Genomic DNA, 13,254 nt, shown 5'->3' on the forward strand with positions numbered 1-13,254 from the left:
GCACAACAGGGAGGTCTGGGCTATTCTGTGTGGAGCTTCTGTGAATTTGGATGCTCCAGGTTTCTCCCACAGTTCAAAGTCATCCAGATCAAGTACACCGGAAGCTCTACATAATAATTGTACATTGTGTTTGTGTGTGTATTATCAGTTACGTTTCCTTTGAGCTGGCGTATGCTATGATAGGCTCATCCTTAACCTTGAATAGGAATAATCAAGCAGATGGGTGGTTGTAGTGTTTCATCTGCAAACAAAACGTTTTTTCTCTCAAAGAAAACATGCATAATTAACTACAACACTTAACTAGTATAGCAGTTACCATTAGCAAAGTAAATTAGGTGTACGCCATCTTTGTTATTAACAATGAATCACAATTGCTTACAAGTGAAAGGTTAGGGTTAGGGTTAGGGTACAGAAAGGTGTACAGAGCTTTATACTCTAGTGGCTTTGTAGTTCACTGTTTTGGTTTTTTGACTTTTTGGTTCAGTCTCACTGCTCTCATACAGCAGGTTGTTCATTTAAGCGAAAAGCCTCCAAAAAAACACTCTACGCTATCTGCTCAGCACCAAACAGACAAAAACTTAGCAATATTTTCCTCAGGAGATGGTGAAGACCAGAACAGAGCTAAAAGTAGAGTGAATATTGGATTTAACATTAGCATGATAGCCAGAAACATGTATCCAGATGAATGCTAATGCTGATCTCTATTGTATGGACTTGGCAACTGTCATTGGACGTATGAGATCAAAAGCACTATACTGTATGCCAGTGGCAGGATAACCAAGCCAACATAGTATTGTGTAACAACTGTAAAGTTAGACCAAACCAATAAAGCTGCCAACATGTGAAGCTATGCTATGATGCCTGCATGGCTTTTTTGCCTTCGGTTGTTGTGTCAACTTTTGAAAAATGTCTCTGCTATTAGTGATTTGGTCTTAGAGTTTGCTTAAGACAGGAGGTAACAGAAAGACGTTCACTGGAGGAGAACGTATTTTCCTTTACGAGATAAACATCAATATGTTACCTTTAATGCAATCCAAAATTATCTCCTTGCCATAAAGTTCTAGTCCAGTTTTAAAAAGATAAAAATGTGTTGCAGTTAGTAATGAGAACCATGTGTCCATCTCCTCACCCCAACCCCCCTCAATCTCCCCCCCATTTCCCATCTGTGCCCTTCAGGCCCTCACTTCAGTCACCTCCCACTTCCCTCTTCCTTCAGAACCCGTCTGTTTTTGTTTTCGAGCTCGGGCTCTTTGCACAGGAAATTGTATACATTGGGAGCATTCAGGAAGGCAGAGAGCAGCTTTCCCATTAGTGCTGAGTTTGGGCACATGAAAAAAATGGATAAAAGAGGTCAGTAATTCCTAAACCAGGAGAGACACAGAAGTCAGCTGTTCTTCTCCCCTCACTTCACTTCCCTCCCCTTTACACAGTCTCAACATTTCAAAAACCCCTGCCACACCACTGCCACGAGTCCATCTCTAAACATAGAATACAGTATTTGGAAAATCTTAAAAGGGAAATCAGATTAAAACTAAGGTGCTCCTGAAATGATTTGCCTCTCTTGTATTGATTCATTTATGCTTTCTCAGCTGCAGAGAAGCCAGTGAACAGGGGAGACTGTGTGGAATGAAGGAAAAGAGGAGGAGATATAAAGGAGCAGAGAGGACTGGCTGGGGGTAAAAAAACAACAGGAAACCAACCGATTCTAATGCTGTTTCTGCAAATCCTTCAGAGATAAAGCAGTGGACTGCCACGTCCCAGCGAATCAACAGTCACACCATGTCTTTTCTTTGATCATCACTCAAGGTTATGCCAATCTAAAGGACTTAAAGTTTAAAAAGTGACGTCACTTCTGCTCTCAGCCTCCGACAGTGTGGTTAGTCAGAATGTGAGCGGATGCAGACGTTTGGGAGCTGATTGCTGGGATTTCTATGTGGCTGCTTTTTGACCTACAAACTCAACCTTTCTCAGGGTCCTATGGATCGATCGCTGCCCTTCCAAGGATCTGTTTGTTTTAATCAACTGGACTACTAACTGGAACCACATGAAGAATAAAGGGACTAAGCAGAAGTCCAAAAAGAAAGGAAGTGAAAATGCGTTCGGCTGTGACCTGATAGAACATCTCCAGAACTCAGGACAAGATGGTAAACTTTTTATTTAGCTTTCTTTGAAATTTAAAAACTCCTTTACAAGCAGTTATCATCAAAGTACCTTCTGTTTCTTACATCAGTTACTCAACTCATACAGAGAGGATAACATTTATAATTAAGATTGAGTTTTATTAGTAATTTCCTTAATTAGTATAGTTTATATATACACATAATGTGTTGAAATTAGCAAAGTAAAGACAAAAAAGTGTCTTTTTGAACTGTATATTCACAGTTCATATAGACTATGAACTGTGAATATACATGTGTTTTACATTTAATAAGGCCACCCATTCAGCTATTGGCTGTATTTAATGGCCATTTGTGACTTTGGGTGTGGCTCTTTAATTTTTTTGTGTCAATTTCCGACAGTGACTATAGTTCCTATGACGAGTTTTGTGTCTGACAAAAGACTGGGCGGTGCTGCTGCCTATAGAGGAGAGAAAGTAATGAGCCAAGGAGAGAAAAAAGAACAGAGGTTTACAGCATATTCAAATATGGAGTCAAGTTTGCTGTAGATGTTTATACGCTTTACTTTTATTTGGTTGTTTCCTTCTTCAGACCATATGCTTTGTTCTTTTCTTACAACCATCATCTGTTAGTTTTTTTGGCAGTGATATGATGTCATGAAAAGAGTGAACAAGAAGTCTACCACGTGCAGAGTCAACTCAGGCATATGGATGGCTGTGTTGAGGATAACTTTGAGGAAGACCTGCTGGGGTGAACATATCCACAATGCAAGGCGGGGCATTCAAGGCAGGAAGTGAGGGAGGAGGTTTTGGTACCCCTCCGTCATAGATATCCGTCAGACGTATTGTGTTTTTTAAATTGTTGGAGCATTAGTTTGTTACTCCATTTTAATGACCAATAACCTACCACTGGAAGACACTGATTTCCTAACACAGTCATAAAGTAAGTTTAGATATAAGTGACCATAAAAAAAGAGTTCAACATTTATTTTAAATTTCATTTGTGAGCAGTGTAGTATTGCCTCAATATTGCCTGTATAGCTCTATCTCAGTGTGTGTACACACAGTGTTGGATCTCTTTTTAGCATCCCAGCTGCACTGAAAATCCAGGACAAAGTTGCATGCTCTTGGTATTATTGTTACATAGCCAGAGATGATAAAGCCCACCCCTCTGACAAGATGATTATTAATATATCCCCATTTCTTTGTAATATAATATAATAGAACCTGACAGCTAAAACACACACTCTTTCCACTTCAGTATAACACACAAAAGTTTCAATGGTAAAATATAACACATTTTCAAATAGCTACAAAAAAAATATTGGCAATATAAATAAGCATTTGAGAGTGATTTCATATGCTGAGTTGAAAAAAATAAGCATAAAGCTCAAATGTCCTGTGTCATGCAGACAAAAGTAAAACTCTGCATTTTGTTTAGACCATACTGTATCACGTCACTTTTGCAAAACCACCATCAGCCACACAGATGACCGCTGGAGTAGGGAAACGTTAAAAATGACTATACACAAAGGTTTTGTGAACCTGGTCGTGAACCTTTTGAACATGCTTTAGCCATCATAGAACAATGTTACCATAAAACGTTTCTTGTGCTGAAGTATAGGCAGAATTATAAAACGTGACAAAAAGGACTGCGAAGCGTTTTTGTAAAACCAACCACTGACAAGCAGCTGCAGTTTCAGCATTTGGTGGAACATTGAACATTATTGCAGAAACAAACAACTAGCCTCTGTTGACTCTGTTTCAAGACTGAAACTGAGTCATAAAGCGTCTTTTAAAATCAGTTGAAAGTCAAACTGTATTTTGTTGCCACTACAAGGGGCAGACATCTTCCTTCAGTGCAGACTGAAAAGCACTAAATGAAGGCTCCAGAGTTGTTCTTCATCCAGCTTTTGACCACAAGCATGTAATTGAAAGTCCAATTAAGTCTAACCCATGAGAATGTAACCGGCAGATTCTTGGTGTCCACAGTGATTACCAAGAAATTAGCCATTGCTGAAAATATTCATTCATTTCGTGAAGGATGGATTCTGCATTTTGTTTGCAGGATGATCAGAGTGTACTTACCACCATGAGATATCTAACATAAGAGTGTAGTTAAATACTGGAATAGTCTGGGCAGAGAAACAATAAAACAACCACTACATGGGCATCATGAAATAAAATGACACTCATTTGTAAAACCAAAATATTTAGAAATGCATCACATATAACTGAAGCACTCAAAGAATGTCAAGAGTCTTTTTTGACATTTTAGTCATTACTTCATGATATAATGCACTGCATAGAAGGTAAAAGTTGACTTGTTGGTTCATGTGAAACACTAAATTTGATCCAGTTAAATTGTATTCTTTATATTTGAAAAGCGCTAAAGCAAGTAATCCATATTTGATTTTCTCTCATCTGCACTAGACTGCACATGCATAATGAAACTAGTCAAGACTGCTCATCTCAAAAAATCCCAACGTGATCACAGATATGACACAGTCAGCTTCAGAATCATGTACTGATTTGCAATCATTTATTATTTTTTCTATGAGCTAAAAGGGAAGTTGTGGTTTAGACTGAATCAGGGCATGTGATTTAACAGCCACAGCTAAGTCTGGTGATTATAAAAAAGTGCATCCAAACAAGGTTGTGTACAGAAGGTGATGTACTGTAGTCCAGAAAGCCGTGTAGGTCAGTGGTAACATTTCAAAAGCAGTTTTCTATTAGAGGAAATGTCGTAAGTAATACCAGCTACAAGGACTGGGTGTGTCAACCTTCCTCTGAAACAAACAAACCATTTTTAACTTCCTGTCAAAGTCCACCTACAATCAGCGGCCCTAAGGAATAGAAAACGGCCACGGTGGAACAAACCCCATACCATGAAATACACATTATGTGCATTGTTACTGTTGAAACATTACACCGAAAGTTATTTCCTTCTGCTTTTAAGATTATTTGTGGCCTGAATCACCCTCAAATCCAAAGTTAGGTGCTGAAACAGGAGGGAAAAATGTGTTTAAATTTCTCTAACATGATTCTCCAACAGTGTTTATATGTTGCAGCGTTTGCAGAAATGACTAACACAATCTTTTAACTTAAGTTCCTCAGGTTCTGAAGAAATGTGCAGAGTTTATTGAGGAGCATGGGATTGTGGACGGGATCTACAGGCTGTCGGGGGTCACCTCAAATATCCAGCGTCTCAGGTACTAACTTCATGCAATCTGCGTCTAGTGCAGGAATGCTTTTCTCAAGGTCTATTTATGGAACTGTACATCCAAAACCTCAACTCATAGTAAAAATTAGATGTTAAGTGATGTTATGTATGTTCTTCAGGTCATTACTACTACTCTACTCATGTAGAGTAGAGCAGTAGTAATTACTGTTGTATACATCCTGTTTGGAACAGCTCCAATTATCCTCAGTTAAATCACAAATAATTGTTGCTATGCTGCATCAAATATTATCTCGTAAGTGTTGGTTCAGCTAATTATTTATCTACTGTGTCCAAAATATAGTTATGGTATATTTATAATATTGTTTTTACAGATGATCATTGAACTTTGTTTTTTTCTGATAACAACATTAGTCGACTGGATATACTTTAATCTAGCATACTGCAACAGTAGTTAGCAGGGGTGTTAAACAATCAAAGCATTCAGCTAACTGTGTGTGTGTGTGTGTGTCTGTGTGTGTGTGTGTGTGTGTGTGTGTGTGTGTGTGTGCAGGCAGGAATTCAGCTCTGAGGCGTGCCCTGACCTTACAAAGGAAGTGTACCTCCAGGACATCCACTGTGTGGGTTCCTTATGTAAGCTGTACTTCAGGGAGCTACCCAATCCCCTGCTTACATATGAGCTATACGGCAAATTCACTGTAAGTAACAAATCACATTCAGATCACACTTTTGTTTTTTGCTAAAGGGGGAAAAGAAAAATCTGTGTGACCCAGAAGTGGTTTGACAATACAAAGAAGTAATTATTAACTGGCAGAATGGGGACCAAAACAGCAGATGTCAATAAACACTATTTATTCCACACAGTCCCTCAGTATATTTGTGTCGACCTTATTTATAATCATTTTTCACAACTGTAACCTCAGCTCTCTGGCTTACTATTGATCAGCTCTTTAAATCTCTTCCCTGGGGAAAATAGTACCATTAGCAGATGTCAACTGAAATGTAAGCAAAGCATTTAATATGTATAATATTCCCTCTACCACAGCATGAGTTATTATTGTCACCATCTTTATCATTTAAAAGCTTTTCTGCCGCATAATCATGCACATATGACAGACTGTACAGTATGAGACTGAATGTTTGCAGTCTGTTTTATTGTTTATGTTTGTGATTTTTGTGGGCTGATACCTATGCACATATTTTTCTCTTTTGCACATAGATGTATATGACTTCAGAGTTTGATTTCAAATTGAAAACATTTTGTTTCTGATCCTTGTTTGGGTCACATGAGGGTTTAGGTTTTTGCAATGAAGCAAGAGCAATAGCATACTGAGATCTGAAAGTCAATTCCACACATGACTGACAACCAGTGTGGCCAAAATTGTGGTGATCACTACATTTAGCACCAGAGAGAAACTTGATGGCAGCGTTTTCTGGATGAACTGCATGAAAGAGACTTTAGAGAGGAGTAGAAGGGAAGTGAACAGAAATACCAAACTGTAAGGCCTTGTTCATGCCGTCTGTGTAGCTTTCTGTGTACCTCGCCGAGACATTTGCATAACTTGGCATTCATACATCTCGTGCTGTTTGCGTTTGCTTCGTGCCTGAAAACTCCAGTGTTTTAGGAAAAATCAGTTTCTCACGTGGTGTAAAAAACACACAAGAGCCTTGTTGTAAAACTTTTTTTCTCTCAAGTTTTATTGGAAAGACTATTGTCGTTCTCATGAGTGCTGAGCTGGTTTCCTCGGCTTTCAGATGGTCTGCAATCTCAATGTTATGTGCGTTATGGAATAAAACATTGAGATATTTATTTTCACGAGTTTGATGTGGCGCCTTTTCAATGTAATTAATTTGAAGTGAATTTCAGTGTTTTCCATTCATTCTCACAAACATTCAGATACATGGTTGACATGGAAGCTTTTGTGATGTTTATTTGTCATGCCATATTTAATGTTTATTATCCATCTTTGGGAGAATTGTGTTTCTGCCACAAGACAAGAGCACGTTTGAAGAACTACTTATGTTTACGAACTCACACATGACTAAAAAATGCAGCTAACTTGTTCAGCTGTTCGGGCCTCAATCACATTAGTCTGACTGCACGCTCTTCAGCATGTGTTTGTTTACATGAGTTCAGCAGAGAAGGCTAAGGTGAATGTGCAGGTCAGGCAAACCATGCAGTGAGATCATAGCTTTACCCTGCAGTTCATCAATGCATTGATCACGTTCACTGAGAAAAAACAGATGTTAGTGGTTATGTTGGTTTAAGAGTATGTATGGAGGTTTTGTGGACAAATTGAAGATAATTCACAGGCTGGATTTTATAGAGCTGCAGAGACCACATACTTGGGAATTCAATACAGATTCTGTGTGTAGTAGCGATTGAAATCTACTTTACTGTGTTTCATAAACTGACAAGACAACAAGGATCAGACCATCAATTTTATTTTAATTTTTTACCAATCCCCGAGGTTGATATGACATTTGCCTATTTTACATTCAGGAAGCGGCCTCGGTCCGGGGAGATCATGAAAGACTTCTTCACATTCACAGGGTCATCAGAGAACTACCGACCCCTCACTTCAAGTGAGCTTGAGCCCTTTTCACTCTCAACGGTCAAGACAATTGTACAAATGATAGTCCTGTTTGCTGAGTTTGATTTATAACAAGAACTGTTTGTCAACTGTCCTCAGGACTCTGGAGTACCTTACTAAGCACTTGTCCCACCTTGCAACCTTAAGCACCGAGACGAACATGCATACACGCAACCTGGCCCTGGTTTGGGCTCCAAATCTGTTAAGGTGATTTTCAGAAATAGATGTTCTTGAAAAACTTCCCACGCTTAAAAAATGTATGCTTTTTGTTGTTGTTGTTAATACAAAAGGAAATGTACAGACACTTTGCAATCCACCAAAATGCCCTTATTTGCTCCTCTGAAATGTGAAATTCAAAAGATTTCAGCCTTCATTATTTTCTCTGATTTTTCTCAGATCTAAAGATATTGAGGCTTCTTCTGGTTATGGAGACATGGCTTTCCAGGAGGTGCGGATACAACAGTCAGTGGTTGAGTTTATTCTAAACCACACAGAGCAGATCTTCAGCGATGATTCTGTGGAAATCAAACCCAAAGAAGGTATGACATTCATAAGATAAATATCCACTGCTGAACCCTTCAAATTGTATTGGGAAGAACTGACTCATTATACTCCTCCAGGGCCAACTGTGATGTGTGGGGAGAAGAAGTATGCCACACTCCCGATCAGTGGTCAGTGTGGGCCGATGAAACTGATGAGCCTGGAAGAAGCCCAGGCTCGCTCCTTAAGTCCAAACCATCCTGTGCATAGAGAACGTCAGCGAGAGAACAGTCTGCCTGATACCAGCACTGCCACGCTCTACCACACTGTCATAGACATATCAGACAGCAAGTATGATGGATTTGAGTTCAGTCTATTAAGTCATTATGAGTGTAATTTACCAGCTGTATGCTTCAGAGTGTTTGGTTTTAGGTTAATCTGACAGTAAGTGCCTAATTCATGTAAATCAATGTGTTTTTATTGAACACGAGCTGTCTGGTGCTTAATAATCTCTCTTTATCTGTTAGGAGAAAGTTTTCTGGGAAATCTAAGAAGTGGAAGTCTATCTTCAACCTGGGAAGGTCTGTGGACTCAAAGGGAAAACTGAGCCGAAACGGCAGCGTGTTCATAAGGGCACAGGGGATGACAGGTGAGTGTTCAACAATGATCAGCCATACACATTTTTTTTCTACTTTTTTTTTCTTATGAAATACAACATCATGCCACCTCTTCAGGCCTATAGACAATTTTAATTAGAAAAAATTCAAATAACACCAGCTGTGAGAGGAGGTTGTAGACATAACTTACCATGAAGCAGTGTGAATATTACTGTGTATTAAGGCATCACAAGCTAAAAAAGTCCACAGGCAATATCCAAAACCATTTCCATAATAGTCAAAAGTTTAACTCAGTTCACTTGTGAAGGCTAAAGCATTGTTCCTATGATGTTCAGTGAATGTGTGATAATATTACTGTTATTTTTCAACAGAAAAGGCAGCTCTTCGTCCATCCAGGAGTATGGAGTCCTTGTGCTCCTTACCAACAGGTAAATCCTTAATATATTCATTTTCATGAAAAAACTTTTCCTCTTTATAAAATGGTGTTGTTGAACCTGTTTTATTGATTTGTTATGTGGTTGTTACTACACAGATGATGACAGAACAGGAAACAACAGTCCAGTTGGTGGACCGGGCAGCATTTATGCCCCAGAGGTCAAATCCAGAACGCTGGGATCTGACTCGCTGTATGACCTGAGTGAACATGAACAAAACTGGGAGTTTAAAGGGACGAAAGCCAGCGGGGCAACAGGAGGCTGGAGCATGAACCAAAAGGGGTCACCAGGGGCTTCTTCTCCCCCTCAAAAAACAGTACCAGAACAACTAAAAGTGTTCAAAGGTGAAGATATCGGCGGCTACAAGCCCACGTCTCCGAAAAATAGGAGGATGTTGTACTCAGGCTCCTCCCACAACAGCTCATCTCGGCCTTCCTTCCCAGGAAGCTTCTTCCCCCTGGAGTCCTCACCGAGGCATCAGCGCAGAGCTGTCAACATATCCGAGCCCTTTGCTGTGTCTGTGCCACTACGCGTGTCAGCTGTCATCAGCTCCAACAGCACACCATGCAGAGGGCATGCCAAGGAAAAAGCAGCTGTGGCCGCTCTGAAACCCTGCAAGGAGACCACGGAGCAGAGCAGCAACAGTGGAAAGAGCAACACATTCCCCCAACTGGAACCCAAGAAGCAGGAAGGAACAGAGAAGAAAAACACGGAGGAGCCGGCATCTCAAAACCCTCCAGAGGGTGAGGGCTTCTTCCTTTATAACATTTTAAAATGCTTTTTGTTATGTTTCATATTCAAATTAAACTAATTTCATAAAATGTCATTTAAAACATGTTCCCCTTTAGATACAAGCAAAGAAGTGGTGCAAGAAGGTCAAGAAGGGATCAACAAATCTGAACTGGAACAGCCGTCCATTGCAAATGCAAGAGAAGGCAAAGATGCAGCGCCATCTCCTGGGAAACAACTGCACAACCAGCCTACAGCTACGCAACAGGTAAATCATTTGCTGTTGAATTGTAATTAGTGATACTTCTACTAGAGCAGCATTACAAGCATTTTATGATCAATTGCAAAATTCAAGTTTCTAGAGATTTTAAACAAACAAAAAGAAAAGTCAGAGTCCGAAAACTACAGACAACTTGATATCAGCATTGACTTATCGTCAGTGCCTTTAAATTCATCTCTGGTCCTTGCAACTCTCATAAGTAAAAATGAATGGGGTTTAATGGTGAAATACTAGCATTATATTCTGAATGTAAATATCCTTCATTAAAATAAGAGATCTTAAGGAATGATTGGGGGGGGAGGGGGGGGTTTAAGAAATTATTATTTTTAATCCTCTGTTTTTGTTTGTTTATCATTTCTACATTCTCAGGAGAAGAGATCCTCTATTGGGAAAGAGCGGTGGCCTGACCTCCACCAAGAACTGAAGATAACTGAACCTGAACTTGACCTGCTGGATGAGACTTTTAAACCTGTTCCCACCTCCAAGAGCACTCGTGGAGGCATGAAGTTAACATTGGATGTGAAATCGAAAAGAAGCCGCAGCTCTCCGTCTCTGACTTTGTTATGTAGGGAGCAGTCTTCAAATACCTCTCTGAGTGATCATGTTCTCACCACTGGATCAGGCTCAGCAAAGAAACAGCCCTCAGAGTCAGACATCCCATTTTCTCTTCACAAAAACTTTGATGTAATTGTCGGTGGAAACACAGAAAATATCTACTCTGCTGCCGCGGTGGATAAAAAACATAAGAAACTGCATCCAATCTCCACAAATATTACATCCCTGAAGAAAGATGATCCATTTGATAGCCAACTTCCTATTTCTTTGACTCAAGTTAAAAAGCATTTGACATTAGGGTATGCTCCAACAGTTGGAGGCTTCTCAGCAGCAGATGTTCCTCACAAAAAATCTGAGAAACATGAAATTCCTGAAGGAGACAAAAACGTCTCCTGTGTTGGAGTGAAGAAGACTGCGATTCCTGAGTTGGAAATCATTCAGAGGCTTTCAATATGTTTGGAGGAGAGACGTAAGACCTTGGAGCTGCCAAACCTTGACGACGACGAAGGAGGATGTGTAGGAATCTCAGAGGAGCTGGACTTGGTGGAGCCTTGGGAGGATTTTAGCTCCAACAAGCAGTGGGTGACCAGCCCTCTGCACTCACCCGATGTGGAGGAACTGTTCAAGCAGCTGTCACCCTTCAGCTATGTAGAGGAGACTTTGAGCTCAGAGGAGGGAAAGATGTCATCTCCTTCGTTTGATAATAAACAATCTAATAAAACATCTCTGGTTAAGAGCAGTGAACGCTTATCAGGAAACATTCCTCAAACTTCCAGTTGCAAACCAGACACTAAATGGAACAGCAGTAATACAACACAAGCTCACACAGGGAAAAGCAGCACAACAAAACAGAAGTCATCTCAGAGGTTTTACAGACAGATTTCTTACGATGCAGCTTCTTCAGAGAGAAGAGAGGAACACGGCTTTTCTAAACAACACAGGCCATATTCTCTGAATCTGGACCTGGGGCACAGATGCATTAGAGACATTTCTAATCAGCAAAACCGTAATTCATCAGAGTTTTCCTCATGTCAGAGAGGCTTAATGTCCTCAACTGGAGCTGTAAACAACGGGCTACCCTCAGAGTTGGAATTGTTTCTTAATGATCGCCAGGCGCCTCTGCGCCGAAATTCAGCCCCGGTCAGCGTGTCATCAGTCCGTACCGCCTTCATGATAAAGACATGCCAGGCTAAAGCCGTGCCTGTCGTTCCTCCAAAGGTGCAGTATAGTCAGATACCTCACTCCAGACACGACAATGACTTAGATGCAGCGAAGGAACCAGAAAAGGAATATCCTAAAATGACCGCTGAGAAAAGCAACTCTGCACCTCCCCCAATGATGTCAGATCTAAAGGAAGAGCTGGAGAATAAAGAGCCGGCTCCCAAACACCAAAGACACCCACACGTAGAGAAATCTGCTGAGTCTGTGAGGACCACATCCACTCCAGAACTGCCAGTCATAACAAGGCGACACGCTCCCAGTCTTGAAGTCTTTGTAGATTGTCCCAGACCAAACAGAGCGAACATTTTGCAAAGACCGTCATTCAGGAACAGACAGAGACCCCAGAGTCTCATCCTGCTCAGCCCTCCTTTTCCCATCATGGACTATCCACCATCAGGTGACGACGGCAAGCTTCTGTCCTCCATCAAGAGCCTGAACGACACGTCAGCTGTGAATGTGTTTTCTAAAGAGATGGCTGAGAATTTCAAGACGCCGGAGGGGATCGGTCTTCAAAACAAAATGACTATTCCAAAAAGTGGTCAGAGACTGGAAACGTCAACCAGCTGCTTCTACCAGCCGCAGAGGAGATCCATGATATTTGACAGCAGGAGCCACCGGCAGATAGAGTGACTGGAGGCGCAGTCACTGACTATGAGACTGGGTGTTTGTACATAGATACAGTATATAAGGAAAGTTTTATAGAAACTGAAAGAAAGAAGATATGATAACCTGTTGTAAATCATAGTATTTTGCTTGATATAAGTATTTCTTGAAGGATGAAGAATGTGTGATTCAATATGATTCCTTTTTGTAAATCCATGAAGTATTTGAGAGAGATTTTATGAAGCCATGATGTATGTCGTAATACATGACATGAAGGAAATGTTTTCAAAGGTGCTTAAGAATTAAAGACATATAGTTAGGCTGCAACCGTATAATTTAGTCTTTAAAATGACAGTATTAAAACAAAAGCAGAATGTTAACAACTAGCCAGTCAAAGATGAAACCTTTTAGATGTTTTGTTTTGTCCGACCAAAACCCAAAGCA

The 13,254-nt window shown here is 40.3% G+C and overlaps 1 protein-coding gene across 1 annotated transcript; it reads left to right on the forward strand.

Moving 5' to 3' along the window:
* Positions 1-1,790: 1,790 nt before the first annotated feature.
* Positions 1,791-12,884, forward strand: arhgap31 (Rho GTPase activating protein 31). Its single transcript, XM_062433714.1, has 12 exons — positions 1,791-2,144; positions 5,226-5,328; positions 5,851-5,995; positions 7,801-7,883; positions 7,991-8,098; positions 8,288-8,430; positions 8,512-8,722; positions 8,899-9,020; positions 9,360-9,416; positions 9,521-10,165; positions 10,271-10,419; positions 10,801-12,884. Exons 1-12 carry the CDS (start codon positions 2,045-2,047, stop codon positions 12,835-12,837), a joined length of 3,903 nt encoding a protein of 1,300 aa, XP_062289698.1. The 5' UTR covers positions 1,791-2,044; the 3' UTR covers positions 12,838-12,884.
* The last annotated feature ends 370 nt before the right edge of the window (positions 12,885-13,254 follow it).

Source organism: Scomber scombrus, chromosome 14 (genome assembly GCF_963691925.1).
Source record: "Scomber scombrus chromosome 14, fScoSco1.1, whole genome shotgun sequence".
Classification (NCBI taxonomy): domain Eukaryota; kingdom Metazoa; phylum Chordata; class Actinopteri; order Scombriformes; family Scombridae; genus Scomber; species Scomber scombrus.